Source organism: Neolamprologus multifasciatus, chromosome 16 (genome assembly GCF_963576455.1).
Source record: "Neolamprologus multifasciatus chromosome 16, fNeoMul1.2, whole genome shotgun sequence".
NCBI lineage: Eukaryota > Metazoa > Chordata > Actinopteri > Cichliformes > Cichlidae > Neolamprologus > Neolamprologus multifasciatus.
This window is the reverse complement of record NC_140454.1, coordinates 11137337-11151636: the sequence shown is the minus strand read 5'-3', so window position 1 is coordinate 11151636 and position 14300 is coordinate 11137337. Positions and strand designations below refer to the sequence as shown.

The following is a 14300-nucleotide window of genomic DNA, read 5'->3' as shown; positions in this document are numbered from 1 at the left end:
TCGCTGCATCGATCGCTAGCAGTGTGACTCTGAAGTGCAGTACTGTATGTCCACGATGTCCACGAAACGTTTTGCACCGTCAAAAAATAAAATTGGCTACTTGATTTCACCTATCGCTGGTTATTTTTAGAACATAACACCAGCGATAAACGAGGGACAGCTGAGAAATATAACATTTGAATCCATTTTCTCTTTTGCTCTGAGGCGCGGGGGGAAAATATCTTTAGTCGATGAACATAATTTACAGATATATTGGGTAAATGCCCGAGACATCTATAGAAATGTAAATCGCCGCTTGATTCATTCATTTGCTTAACTTGTTTTGGACCGTAAACAAGGCGCGAATAGGACACCGGAAACAAAGCTCCCCACAGGAGTTTCTGCACCGGAAGTAGCATATGCTAATGTGCACATAGCACAGGAGCAATGCAGAAGACACACACCTCAAATAATAATAATAATAATAATAATAATAATAATAGTCCACACTGCTCACGGACCCCGATTCCCCGGAACCGGGTCCGTGACAATGCATCTTATCTTGAAAAGTTAACAAATTAACAACAGCTTAAGGAAAACAAGAACCAACAGTAATAAGGAAGTAAAACATATTACACTAACCCCTTTTTTGCACGCACGAGATCGGGGTAGAATCAATTAATAGGCGTGTACTATTAACACAGAAATCATGGCCGTTTTGAGTTGTGCGCATGCGCAGTAACAACAAGTTACTTGATAGGTGGGGATTTTTGTCAGAACACCGGTACTGGTTTTATTTTTTTGTATTTATCCGCGACACCTTAAAGGCCGGTCCGTGAAAATATTGTGGGACATAAACACAAAAAGGTTGGGGATCGCTGCCCTAGACGATCCTTGATGTCATAGGGTGAGAGGCAGAGGGAGCCATGATTCCTTTCAAGTCAATAATTATTTGCTAATATATTTGAATCGTTGCCTGTTTAGCTTGACTGTGAAGTTAAAAACAACAGTGACGTCCACATGTTTTATATATAATTTGGACAAATCATTGATTTTAGTTCCTCAAGGTATTCTTCAAAATCCTCGTGCCCTGGATGGATCAGAAGGATCATTGGATAATTCTGAGGAGATCAGATGTGAGGCATGGTAGCTGTTGATAGGCATTCATACTCAATTTGACAGTTCAATTTAAACAAATACAAATTAAAAGCAGAGCTCAAAAGCAGACAGTAGTGCCTCTTTAATGCTTTCCATGCACTCTTTATGCTGTTGATTTATTATTCTCATTTCAGTGATTTCCAAATAGACCCTGTGTGTGTTGGCACTAAATTGTTTGCTTCTATCAGATTTAACTTCATTTTTTTACTATAAAGACCAAATTTTCTATGATCAGCTCTCCAAACATAAAGAGAACCTGTTACTTTTAAAATGTTGTATTATAAGTTATGCTGATATCATCATTCGAGTTAGGCCAGCGGTCCCCAACCTTTTTTGCGCCACGGACCGGTTTATGCCCGACAATATTTTCACGGACCGGCCTTTAAGGTGTCGCGGATAAATACAACAAAATAAAACTAGTACAGGTACCGAAAACAAGAAGATTTATTCATAACACACGTGAAAAGACCCAGGAAAACCGAGTTAACGATAAACACAATAACAAAATAACGCTGAAAACCGATAAAAACCCTGAAAACTATACATTTCACCCCTGAGCCTCAACTCTCGCGGCCCGGTACCAAACGACTCACAGACCGGTACCGGTCCGAGGCCCGGGGGTTGGGGACCGCTGAGTTAGGCAAACAGAGGTAGAACAGAAGAGAGCACATGCTGTTTCCAACACTGTTGTTTACTGTCGTGTTCCAGTCAAACAGGGACAAATCTGGCCTCAATATGGCTTATGTTTTTATTGAAGAAATCCTCCTACTTGTTTAAATGTATTATTTACATACATGATCCCCTTATTATTCTGGCACAAGTCTCAGAGCTCCAGGAAACAGTGTGCACTGTACCAGTTGCAGCCCATCACATCACAAATCAGAGCTTTAGATGAGTAACAGAAAACCAAAGCAACGAGTTTTAGCCTGATTTCATGCATTTATGTGACAGTAAAGAGGGCTTAAATGTTTTATTTGGTACCCTTATATAAGGGACAAGGCTGGTAATGCACTATTCACCTATTTTTCTACTGTCAATAAACCCCGTGAAGATTATCTGAAAGTATCGGAACCATCTGTGTATTCTGGTTCATGTTACACACGTTTTATTTCGAGTCAGTCCCACATACATCAATCTCATCATCGTTGTTGCTAGGCAACCAAATATGTATTACTCCATGAGGAAGTGCTTTTAAAAGGATAAATTACATATTTTGGCCATTTTTAAAGATTTACATACTCGAAAAATCGATTCTTGGATGACATGAAGCAACACAACTGTAATATATAAAATTATAAATATATATAAAATTAAAGATTTATTTATTTAAATGATTAATTATTATGGAACATATGCTTTGTACAAACTGAATGTATACCAGTCAAGTACATTTCATTTGACCAGTTCTGTGGTGATCTGGTGATTAAATGTATGAACACTGGTAACAGAATAAAATGTTTTACAACAGTACATGTAATCAGATTACTTATTCATCATTTTGGGCATAAATATTTTTGAGGTGGAAGAGCAGCATTTTTGAGACCAGCTGTGGTTTTTAGGATATTTCTACCATGTATGAATCCAAGCCTGGTGTTGATTACTTTTTAAGATGACTTTAAAATTGATTTAGCTCGAGTTTAAATACATTTCTGATACTGTCAACACATAGACAAGCAACTTTAATTATGCTATTTCATCTATATTTGGCAGTGATCACAGCCCTCGGTAAGGCAGCCAGGCGACTCTCCTGCAGTGAAGGTGTGTGTGTTATCTGTGGGCCACCACACCTCCTCAACACACCATGTGTATTCTGAGGGTTTAGATGGCAAAGCAAATCCCTCTATGCTGAAAGAGCAGTGTGAACATACTCTCATAATACAATTAGGTCTGCTCTACTCTATTCTAAATTAGTAATAACTAAGATGTGATTGATAGTCTTTGAGCTTTAATTCAAAAATAATAAAAACACTCCATTTATGATTACAGATATTTTTACATAGTTTCTCCATTCCATTTGGAAAATGTCAACAAGAGCTTTGTCCATGGGAAGGAGACCAATGTTAGACAAGACAGAATAAACCTAATCAAGAAAAAAAAAGGCTAAATCAACATTTTGGTACAGTGGGTACAATGAGAAAAAAAAACCTTCAACAAGAACACTCTTAAGGACACCTTCATGTATGAAAATATAGAGGGATCTGAACCTTTAGTGTAAAGAACAGTAGAGTAAAGAACAGAAAGGCCAGATTAGAGTTGGCTAGAAAACATTTAAAAAATGTCTTTTTCTAAAAGAAAATTCATTGAACAGATGAAACAAACATTTCAACTTGTGATAGACTGATGGGAGGATAAGAGTATCAGGATGGAAAGGAGTGATAAAAGATGTGAAGAATACTACCTGACCAGGACCTGATTGCTGGTGTTAATAATGTGTACAGGGTCATACTCTCACATTCAGTATAGTACATTCCAGCACTTCCTATGGCAAAAGCATCCCAAGAGCTCCTTCAGGCCAACAAATGGAGTGTTTTTAAATGGGTGAGTTAGTCAGTCAACCTTAACCAAATTAAGATTCTAGTTCAGACAGTTACTGACTGCAAACGCTTTAAAAAAAACAAAGACACTAAGAAGTCAATGTTTAACTGCTTAAATGAAAGCTGCAAGTTTACACTTTGCTCACATTTCTTCTTCACTCCTGGTTTTGACTCACAGTGGGTTTCTAAACCACTCTGTATTTAACCATTAATTATTATTGATCTCTGGCTCTTTTCTCGTCACTCCCCAACCGGTCACAGCAGATGGCCCCGCCCCTCCCTGAGCCTGGTTCTGCTGGAGGTTTCTTCCTGTTAAAAGGGAGTTTTTCCTTCCCACTGTCGCCAAAACACTTGCTCATAGGGGGTCATATGATTGTTGGGGTTTTCTCTGTCTCTTTTGTTTTAGGGTTTTTACCTTACAATATAAACACACTGATTGCTCTTGTCTGCCCCCTCGTAACACTGCTCTTTATTGTGGTTACATGACTATGCATAAGTTCATTAACATACACATATTACACAGGCATACATGTGAACAAAGAATACCTTGTCTGTGTGTCGTGTGTGTGTGTGTGTGTGTGTGTGTGTGCGTGTGCGTGGTCAAGATGTGACCCTGTGAAGACTCCCCACACCTACTGGCGCCAGGGAGTCCAGCAGTTCACTCAAACAAAGGGCTCTTATACTTAACCAGATACAGAGTAGGTGTCCTCCTATACCATAAATCAGTAAGAGAAGGTACGACCTCTCTCATGACCTCTCTCATGTGTGCCTCCCAGAGTACTCTGGGAGGCACACAGAGTCTTTGCAGACTGCTAAGAATCAGACCTCTATCATTATGCAATCGATTATAAAACTCTAAGAATATATGAGTAAATATTTCTAAGCATAAATGACAATCAACAATATAAACCTAACACACACCACATGATCTTGTATATTGTATAAAATGAGAATAACATACTAGGTACCCTTAAGTAACATTTTTCAGTGCACAAGATTAATGTTGTGAAGGTATATAGTTTCACTCAAAACTAACAAAATTCATCTATTTAGTTCATTTCGGGCCTGTTCAGGCAGATCAGCTGATCTCAGTCCAAGTTAGATGATGGCTCACATTTTAATAGATTCCTTATGAATAATTTTAGGGCTATTTAAGCAACTTCAGCCTACCCACAGTTCCTGAGCGTCTGCATGCAACTTTGCAACCCACGTCCACCCCAGCTCCTCTTTTATGGTATTTTTAACTTAATCAGTGTGATTGATGCCTGCTCTGTTCTGTGTCTGCACATGGAAGGAAATGTCTGTCTAAAATGTCAAAGTAATCTGCTCCTGAAGCCAATTTCATCAGGGTTTTTTTTTCTGAGTCTGAGTCTGTGTGCAGCAGCATGTACACGGCGGTAGGCAGTCATATTAAACATCATTTTTAAACGAAGCATTGCTGTTCATGTCATTAATATTGAGGTAACAGCAGTCTGTGGTGGGTTAATGCCACTATTTTACCACTAATTGGAAAATTAACAAATTAAAATAATGTAAAAAATGGGATAACATGAGTCAGACACTGTTTCACTTGGTTTAAAATGTAAACACATATAAATTCATAACTCACATTTATGAGCATCAGAAATAGTTCAGTAAAGACTTCCACAGACTTTGTCTGTTAAAAGTGACGTATAGGACTGAAAATACAGAGTTTGAAACATTTGGTACATTGGAGAAAAAGATTTAACCGCTTCCACTTTTGTATTACGAAAGCCCACATTAATTGTAGGTTTGCATTTATTTTTCTCTCCAGGTACAAAGTTCTGGTGTCTTCTGGACATTGTACCGATTAAGAATGAGAAGGGCGAGGTGGTTCTTTTTCTCGTGTCCCACAAAGACATCACTGACAAGAAGAAGGAGCAGGACCCTGAGCAAGGACCTGAAACTGGTGAGTTTGTATAAAAGACGCCAGCTGGCTGTACAGTTGTGGCCCCAAATTTTGACAGCAGCATGGCTGCCAAAAGGACATTTTTATTTATTTGCCAGAAAATCTATGAAATCCTTGTAATTGTTCTTTATTATGTTCTACAAACATGTAAAAATAAACAAGGAAAGACAGACCTAAACTAAATAATCCAAGACAAACATCAATCAATCAAATCAATCAAAATTTATTTATATAGCACATATTAAAAACAACAAAGTTGACCATAGTGTTTCACAGTCAGTAAAAGCATGAGACAATTAAAACAAAACAATAAGAAAACAGGGCAGGAAACAATAAGTGACAACACAACAAGCCATAACATATGCATGGACCACGTCAGCAGTTTAATAAATCCAAATATCAAACAAATTAAGATGCTTTATTTTGATATTGAAGCTTATTCTTTTGTGATTTCATATTTTTTGTAACCTCGGTGGTAAATTGAGTGTGATTTCAACCCTTCAACCTCCTCATGTGGATTTTATTATTTCTCATTATTGGTGTGTAATATTGCCGTGGTTAGCGCCTCAAGGCAACTTGAGAATATCTGTCCCAGGCCAGTAGAATGGCAGTATTCGATAAATAACATGAAATTTGCATAAAGTAATATCTGTTCTGTGTTAGGGATGTCCCCATGTTTATGTTTCATTTCATGTCAGCAGTTATCTAATTATGCTGCCAAAGTGTGAGCCTAATTTTAATTACTCTTCACCCGTGGAAATGATGAAAGCAGGCAGAACATTTGGCCCTTCAGCTTTTCAGTTCCGCTGTAGTTATTGTCATTTCAAGCAAACAACAATTAAGGCATCAATTAATAATTTGAATTGCTTATTTCCCCCGTTGTAAATCTCACTAAGAGTCTGTCAGTGTACTGAACTCATTAATATTAATGACTTCCTCGTATTAGATGTACATTGAGAACCAGATTACGCACACATTGTGAGAATTGATGAAAATACTGAATTGTGAAGAGCGAGGCTGCAATTTTAATTACTAGGTAATATTTGCATGTTAATTAGAGGCAGACAGGAATCAGTTATTGGCAAGTGCAGCGTCCACTGTCATTAAAAAGCACATCTTATAAATAGCTTTGAATCATTTTTCTCTGCTCACGACATAAAGAATCCTTTCATTACTACTGTTATGCTGTATGGGTCATGCTACCTTTGTACACTTTACTGTTTTACATATCGAACGGAGGAAAGGGTGATCAGGTCAGCCTGCATATTCATTTGCATGCACTGGTTTGTTTACATGTGTGAGTGTGCTGGAGAGGTCAAAGCAAATTAGCACATATATCGATTATTTTAAAATTGTTTTTTCTAACATTGGTTAGTCACGATCTCTCTAAATACTAAGAAAATGTGCTTCCTTCTTTCAGCATAGGATACAATGTATTAGTCCTTTATTAATGGAAAGAAGATCACTGTGGCTGACAGTGATGTGGCTCACAGAAATTGTAATTAATAATAAGTTTTAATGCCTTAACCTGCTGATATGTTATGTTTGTTTCTGTCGCTTCTATAATAACATCTGGTTCTTGTGAATTTGTAGCATTGCATAATGAATATGTATACGAACCAAGAAACCTGCCCTAAAGCAGGTCAACCCACCTCTATCATTTCTCTTTCATTGTTAGCCCATGTGCTTAAAGAACATAGAAACAACAGCATAACATGGTACCTGACCATTAAAAAGGGGCGTAGTTGTATTTTTCTCAGGGCAAACTTTATTGATTGACCCTTGCATCAGGAGATGTTTCTCTGTGCTTCAAACAGGTGTACAAAGTAAAATATGTGAATATCTTGCAGGTGTGTGTACTGCATTTCACTGCAAGGTGTGAAGAAAAATAGCAATCCAGCACATTTATACTGAACTAAAGCTTCCTTTTAACCTTGAAAATGCTGTCAGCATATACTATAATTTCAGAGATGATTAGCAATCGTCTAAGGAGACCAGAAGAGAAGTAATCAGAGCACTCGAGATGAAGTGGAAATATAGAGTCGGAGTGTTTTTTCATAAACATTGCTTTTCAGAGCTGTTGTTTGCAATGCTTCATGGTGGGCTCACCTTCTCTGAAGTGGCACCACTGCTGTATGAAATCCTTGTGATTTTCTCTATGTCATAGAAAAGGGAGTTATTTTCATGATGTTAGACTGCTCATTTAACACAGTCCTAGTATAAGAGAGATGAAGAATTATCACAATAACAGTTTAAAGCATCTTATTGAAAAGTTTAGACACGTGCTACCCTGGCAGCCTTTTAGGAATGATGTAAACGAGGGGAAATCTCAGCTGCATTCAACAAAAGGATCACTCTTTTTACCAGTGCAAGCAAGTGCCTCACTTTTTACAATCATTTATTAAAGAAATGCTTAAAGAAAATCATGAAAATCACGAGTCTGATGCGGTACTGTCATCACCCTGCCCGGCAAGCTAACAGGAGGGCCTCGTGGACTCCTGTGAATGCGACAACTGTAGGTGTATCTGTTCAAACTCGCCGACAAGTTTGAAGGTCAGTGAGCTCGGCCTCAAGATCAGGTGTCACGCGCCATATTTTCTACATGAGGTAACTGAAAAACTGACATCATAGGTATATCTGCTGAGAGGTTGAGGGGGAACCACTGGCTGCCGCCGGGATTTTTCCTTGCGGGTGAGGGATTTGGTAATAAAAAGCTCGGGTTAGAAGCCTCACCACTGGGTTAGGGTAAACTTTCAAATGAACAAAATGAGAACTGTGGGTTTGCAAAAGATTGTGAAGAATAAGGCAACATGTCACAAGTGTTTCTGTGTGCTGAGTAACCATTAAAGACGAGATTTTCATCTTCAAACTGTCCTTTAGACATGAAGGGGAAAACACAGCAAAAGTCTGATGGCTTTAAGCAACAAAGTGCATTCAATTCATCCTGTGTCTCAGAAACTGCATTCAAGGAGACGTTTCTGATACTTGTATTAGCAGCTGTAAAATTATTCATTCGCCCTTCTCTGACCTTGAGTGCTGATATCTTTAAATTAGCAATAACGTAGCTCAGGAGAAAACGGCTGCATACTCCCCAGATTAAAATTTCTAGGGATAAAAATATCTGCAGCTACACTTTTGCCCAGCTAACACGCCTTCTTTTTGTATATCTGTCAAAACAGGTGCTGGTGCAGCTCTTCCCTCTGACACAAAACACACACCTTGTTAAGGCCGTGTGTGCGTGTGTGTTAGTTAGTGATGGTCCTCTGAATAACCCCACGCTGTATATGTGGAAAGAGGCACAGATGCTTTTCTTCATACACCATCCGAACCGCCTGAAATCCAGCCAAGATATTATGTACAAATCAAATTTGCTTGTTGAAAATGAAAATGATTTGGTTACTTGGGTGGGCACTTTCCAGCCATGGTTATAATAAATCATGTTATGAACAGGGCAACAGTTGAAACAGGACATTAAAAGTGGAAATAGAGGAAATATTTTCTATCTGAATAATAGCTTTACAAAGAACAATTCCTTTAATCTTTTTCTTAATCTATCTCTTGAGCCCTCAGCACACTCGGTTTCGGTCCTTTTCTCTCTTTGTTGATGATGATGAAAGTTATGATATGAATAAGATACTTGGTGGGTCTTGGTAAATATTACTGATTCTGTAATCCAGGTCAGGGAATACCATTCAGAAGGCTTCATCCTTTTTCATGTATCTCAACAACAGTTCATTCGGTTCATGAGATTACAAACGTCCCATATAGAGTTATAGGTCGGGTTAATATCCAATCCTTAACAAACCCTAACCCAGATAAACTTTGACCTGGACCTGGACTGGGGTGTCAAACTCATCGTGGGCCACATACATCTAGCTTTGATCTGAAATAGAGCGAAACAACAAAATTTCTCTTTCTGTCAGTGTAAAGATGTTTAACCATACAGTTAATTCTATCCAATATATGAAAAAGAAGCAACCTTCCATCAGTCCATCTCAGCTTTTCTAGTTTTTCACAGACTCTGTGAGCGTGTCCTAAACAGACCTCTTTACTTTATGTTGTGTTTTCACAGCCTTACACGTACAAATAAAAAGATAGCAGTCAAAGCATTACTTCTGAGCTATGAGTGCGCTTTAGTCGGCATGCAGCAGATGAGACAGAAACTGGTTTAAATTCCTCTCGTTTCTTGCATCAAAGCTCAACATGTTTCTGTCTCCTCCACAGATGAAGAGACGGGTCTGGAGGTGCATCAGGTAACTCGCCCTCCGGGCTTCAACGCCAATCGGCGCCGCAGCAGAGCTGTGCTCTATCACCTGTCAGGACACCTGCAGAAACAAGACAAGAGCAAGCTCAAGATCAACAATGTGAGTTTCTCTGCTTTTATATTTACAGCTACATCTACATGACTGAGGTTTCTCTGTGTGGTTAACATCTTTCTGCAGCAACCCATGAAGCTGCCACGCCAGCGTCGGGAGTTTCCTTACATGTGAAACAAGCTGCACACTAACAAAGTCAATGTATTTCTTTTTTACCATTAACCATGTCTGCTGTGGAAGTCCCAGAATGAGGACAACACTGTAATGCTCATTAAACAGCATATAGCTCTGACTGTATGTCTACCTTTGCTTACATCAAATGTTTTTGTTACATGTCAGTTTTATGTGAGTTATTCCAGTCCGTTCAATCAGCGATGTGGACACAGTGAAGTGTGGAGCTGTTGCTGACTAATTCGAGGAGTTTTTTTGGATAAACATCAAGCGTAGGGCTTGGGTGGGTTAGCAGTATTTCCACTATGTTTACGTGAGAAGCATTAAATTTAGGAATGTAAATTCACTGGCTGCAGGCTAAGTTTGTGCCCAGGAATATTCTTTTCATATTCGAATAAAAACGAAACATGTTTGGATGCCAGAGGAAGTGTTATTGTATGCCAGGCTGGCTCCAGACTGCCTCTCATTCAGTCATTAGCTTCACACTTGGGACTTTGGCACTGGTGATGACACTGAAGTGACAGAGTTAAAAACACGAGTTTACTTTATTCATGCAAAACTTTTAATTCACATACATGTTATGCAGCCATGAAAAGATTCTCCAAAGACTGGAGATGGGAGGAAAAAAAAAGGTTATTGCCTCATTATGATGAAAAGCAGTCAGTTTAATTGCTTCCCTAGTCGCAACAGCAGTCCCTGAACTAAACAACGGGCCAGCCACTGATAGCATAGTAGCTTGTATTATTTGGCTTAGCATGAGTTCAGACTGAAAAAGAGTTGAGCGTTAAAGCAGTGCACCCGGCTGTTGGTGCAGGTGTGTGGTTTAAAGTAACAGAGACAACACAATCCAAATATTTCAGCTTGAGTTAATGATTGTGTGTCAAAAAGCTAAAGATAAAGATAACCTTTATTAGTCCCACGTGTGGGAAATTTGTTGGGTTAACCTCTTAAGCCCCAACACCCCCTAATACGGGGGCAAAAAGCAGGAGATCAGTTAGGCTTGGGGCTTAAGAGGTTAAGGCTGCCGACCTTTGCCAGCGCCATCTTACCCTTCCGACCATACATACATTACAACATCACATGGGGAAGACAGGTCAGAGTGGTATAACAATGGAAAATGCACAACATGAGGAAAGACGAGGAGAAAAAAGAACTCCCCCCAGACTGAGCTCCAACAGGGAGATCAGTTTGAGAACAGAAAAAAACACCTCAGCACATGAATCAGCACATCTCACAATGTAGAAGACATAAGCATCGAAGGCGTTTCGAGGGGGTGGGGTGTGTGTAGGTCTGTGTCAGTGTACATGTATATGTGTGCGTGTGAGAGTGTGTGTGTTCCATGTTTAGCCGAGAGAAAGTGTCCCTTCACCCGGTTAGGCAAAAGTCAACAATCTTCGGTCGACACGGGTGACCCTGAACGAGGAGGGAGAAAGTCACAACACAATTGTTATTCCCGTCAGCTTTTGCCTTGAGCATCCAGCTGGAGTCAGGAGGCCTGCATGAGATGAAGATGGTAGTTGTTTTGGTTAGTGCGAACAAACTGCTTCCAATTTTACAGTTCGTCTAATGTCCGTCACTGGTCACCAGGTCTCTCAATTCCTCTTGTTCTTCTCCAAGATGGTATCCATATTGCGTTCAAATAAACACAGTCTGAGTACACAGAGCCCTGCCCATCATCTATCATGTCGGCCAGCCTTGTGGGATTTTGAACAACTGTAGCTGCTTCTTGTTCTTCGATAAGCCAGGTCCAAGCCAGCTCCAATCAGCGAGAACTCTGTTATTATGGTTCCAGATTGGTAGCTGTCGTTCAATGTCCTCCATCGAGAGTGTCGCCAGACACACGACGCATCCGACCATCGAGTATCCAGCAGCAAACGTCTCCGCAGGACAATCAGGCTCTCCCAAGCCCAGAGTTGTCAGTTTTGTTAAGGGACTAGTTGATTAAATCCATTATTCTTCTTTAGGTTTTAGGAGAACAAGTCTGGGAGACTTTCTTAGGGTTAGAGAATAAGCGAGACTATACAAAAGACATGAGAAGCCAAGCAGGGAAGATGAAGGAGAGGGAGAAGGAGAAAGTGCGACCGCCTCTGTCAAGAGCCAAGAGAAGAAGAACACTGCAAACTGGCAACGAAATGTTATGAAATGGGAAATTATCATTACTGCTCAGACCTGAAATCACATGAGATGATGATTATGGCTGTGTGTTAGTGAGCTGACCTCTCTGTAGGTCTGCTGCAGTCCAGCGGGCAGCGCACACCCTGACAGATGGCGTGAAGGACAAGAGGACTATGCTTGGTTTTGGTTTACTCCGTGGTAAAGCTGATCTACATTTAGCTGATGTCAGTGATTAGGAAACATGCAGACCGATGCAGTTTGCACCCTGCATGTTCAATGACCACCAACCCAGGGCGATCATTATTAGCTTTTTTAACTTCTCAAAAGAGGGAAAGTTATAACTTGTGTACAAAAACTGAGAAGCAAACGAGGAATCACGTGATAGCTAATGATCTAGAAACTCTAATGACTCCTGACCCAGGCTAAAATTAAGCAGTCAGGACATAAAAAAAATATCTTATGGGAGGTTTATGTTATGAAGCACCCAGTTCTTACTCAGTAGGTCTTTATTACTTAATGAGAATCTCACCGTTACCTGAAGAATGACTCTTTAATTAAGTAAAGTAATCAAAGAAATGATTCAGGCTCTATGTAATCAGTAATAAATGTTCAGTGTCTGCAGAGTCAATCAGGAATTAATGGATGTATGAGTTCGATCAGATAATATTGAGCTAAACTTTACCCAGTGATTCACTAATATAAAAATCTCACTGCCAGTAAATAAACATCTACTCTAGATTTCACTAATGAACAGATTATCAGCTACCAGGTGATTCCTGATTTGCTCATTATGCTTTAAAACAAATCATTTTTTCCATTACGTGTTGACTTTCTCACATAAAAATAGTCCAGAATACAAAAAACATTTACATTACAATGGAGCTCATTAAACAAACCCAACAAAACAACAATCCCATTAGAAAAATGAAACAGTATCATTTGTATTTCAGACTAAATGCCTGTCTGTACAGTTTATAAATGGTTTATGCTGGACATGCAAAAATCATGGTAATCATAACAACTCGGGCTTTTTCATAAAAACATATTTCACAGGTGTGAAAGTTAATGCTTGGAACCAGTGGTCCCACATTTCTTCTTCTTTCTTAGTGCTGGGAAAATCATTTTGTCAGTGTTTGTAGACTTTACTGAAACTCTGCAAAAGCAATAACCCACTTATGAATGGTTGAAACTGCTTTCATGGCTGCGCTGTTATATCAAGTGGAATGAATCTAAAATCTCCACTCCTGTGGATTTTTATAACGCCTCTGCACAGTGTGAGCTTTCGAAGCTTGAAGTGGCTCGATAAGTGTGTGCACAGGGCCGTGTTATCGTGGCCTGGCAGAGGGACAATGAGAAAGATGTAAAAACCTGAAACGAGAGAGCTGTTGACATCTGTCTCCCTCTCAATCCAGAACATGTTTGGGGAGAAGCCTCCAATCCCGGAATACAAAGTAGCAGCCATTCAGAAATCTCGCTTCATCCTGCTCCACTATGGAACCTTCAAGGCCGGCTGGGATTGGTTAATTCTGCTGGCGACTTTCTACGTGGCCGTCACTGTGCCCTATAACGTGTGTTTCACAGTCGGGGGAGGGCGGGATGAAGGCAGCGCCTCACGCAGCCCACCCAGCGTCAGCGACATCCTCGTCGAGATCCTCTTCATTTTAGGTAAGACAGTGTGCCGTCTTCTCATGTTGGTGCTTTCTTCTAACCATCCATAGAACCTGTTTCCTTTAGCAAGAAGTCTTAGAAAGACTGGACACACCTACAAAGTAGGGACCAAGAAAATGAAACCTGAATGTTTTGTACCATTGTTTAACAAATGCTGAGGACTTTTCCTTCACTCTGTAGTCTAACTCGTCACTCTGTCAGTCTGCTTCTTGGTCAAAAGAAATGTGTTTTTGGCTCATTTTGCTCCGGAAAAATGATGGTGGTCTCACTCAAACTAGACAAGAAACTGTGTCTCAGTAGGGTGTTGTGGAGGTTGTAGGGGTCAAGTTGTGCTTTGAATTTTGAAAACATCTCCAACAATCGCCAGCAAAGTCTTTCCACAGTCTTTCAGAGCTTCGCCTCAATCTTCTGTTGACACTTGCTGTATCT

The 14300-nt window shown here is 39.8% G+C and overlaps 1 protein-coding gene across 2 annotated transcripts in view; it reads left to right on the top strand.

Annotated features, from left to right (window-relative positions):
- kcnh3 (potassium voltage-gated channel, subfamily H (eag-related), member 3) overlaps nt 1-14300 on the top strand; it is a 182437-nt gene that overhangs the window by 123372 nt on the left and 44765 nt on the right. The window contains exons 3-5 of one of the 2 annotated variants that reach the window (XM_085136252.1): nt 5467-5601; nt 9826-9965; nt 13616-13868. In XM_085136252.1, the coding sequence (XP_084992378.1) occupies nt 5467-5601; nt 9826-9965; nt 13616-13868 (528 nt within the window). The other variant, XM_085136253.1, reaches the window with a different exon arrangement.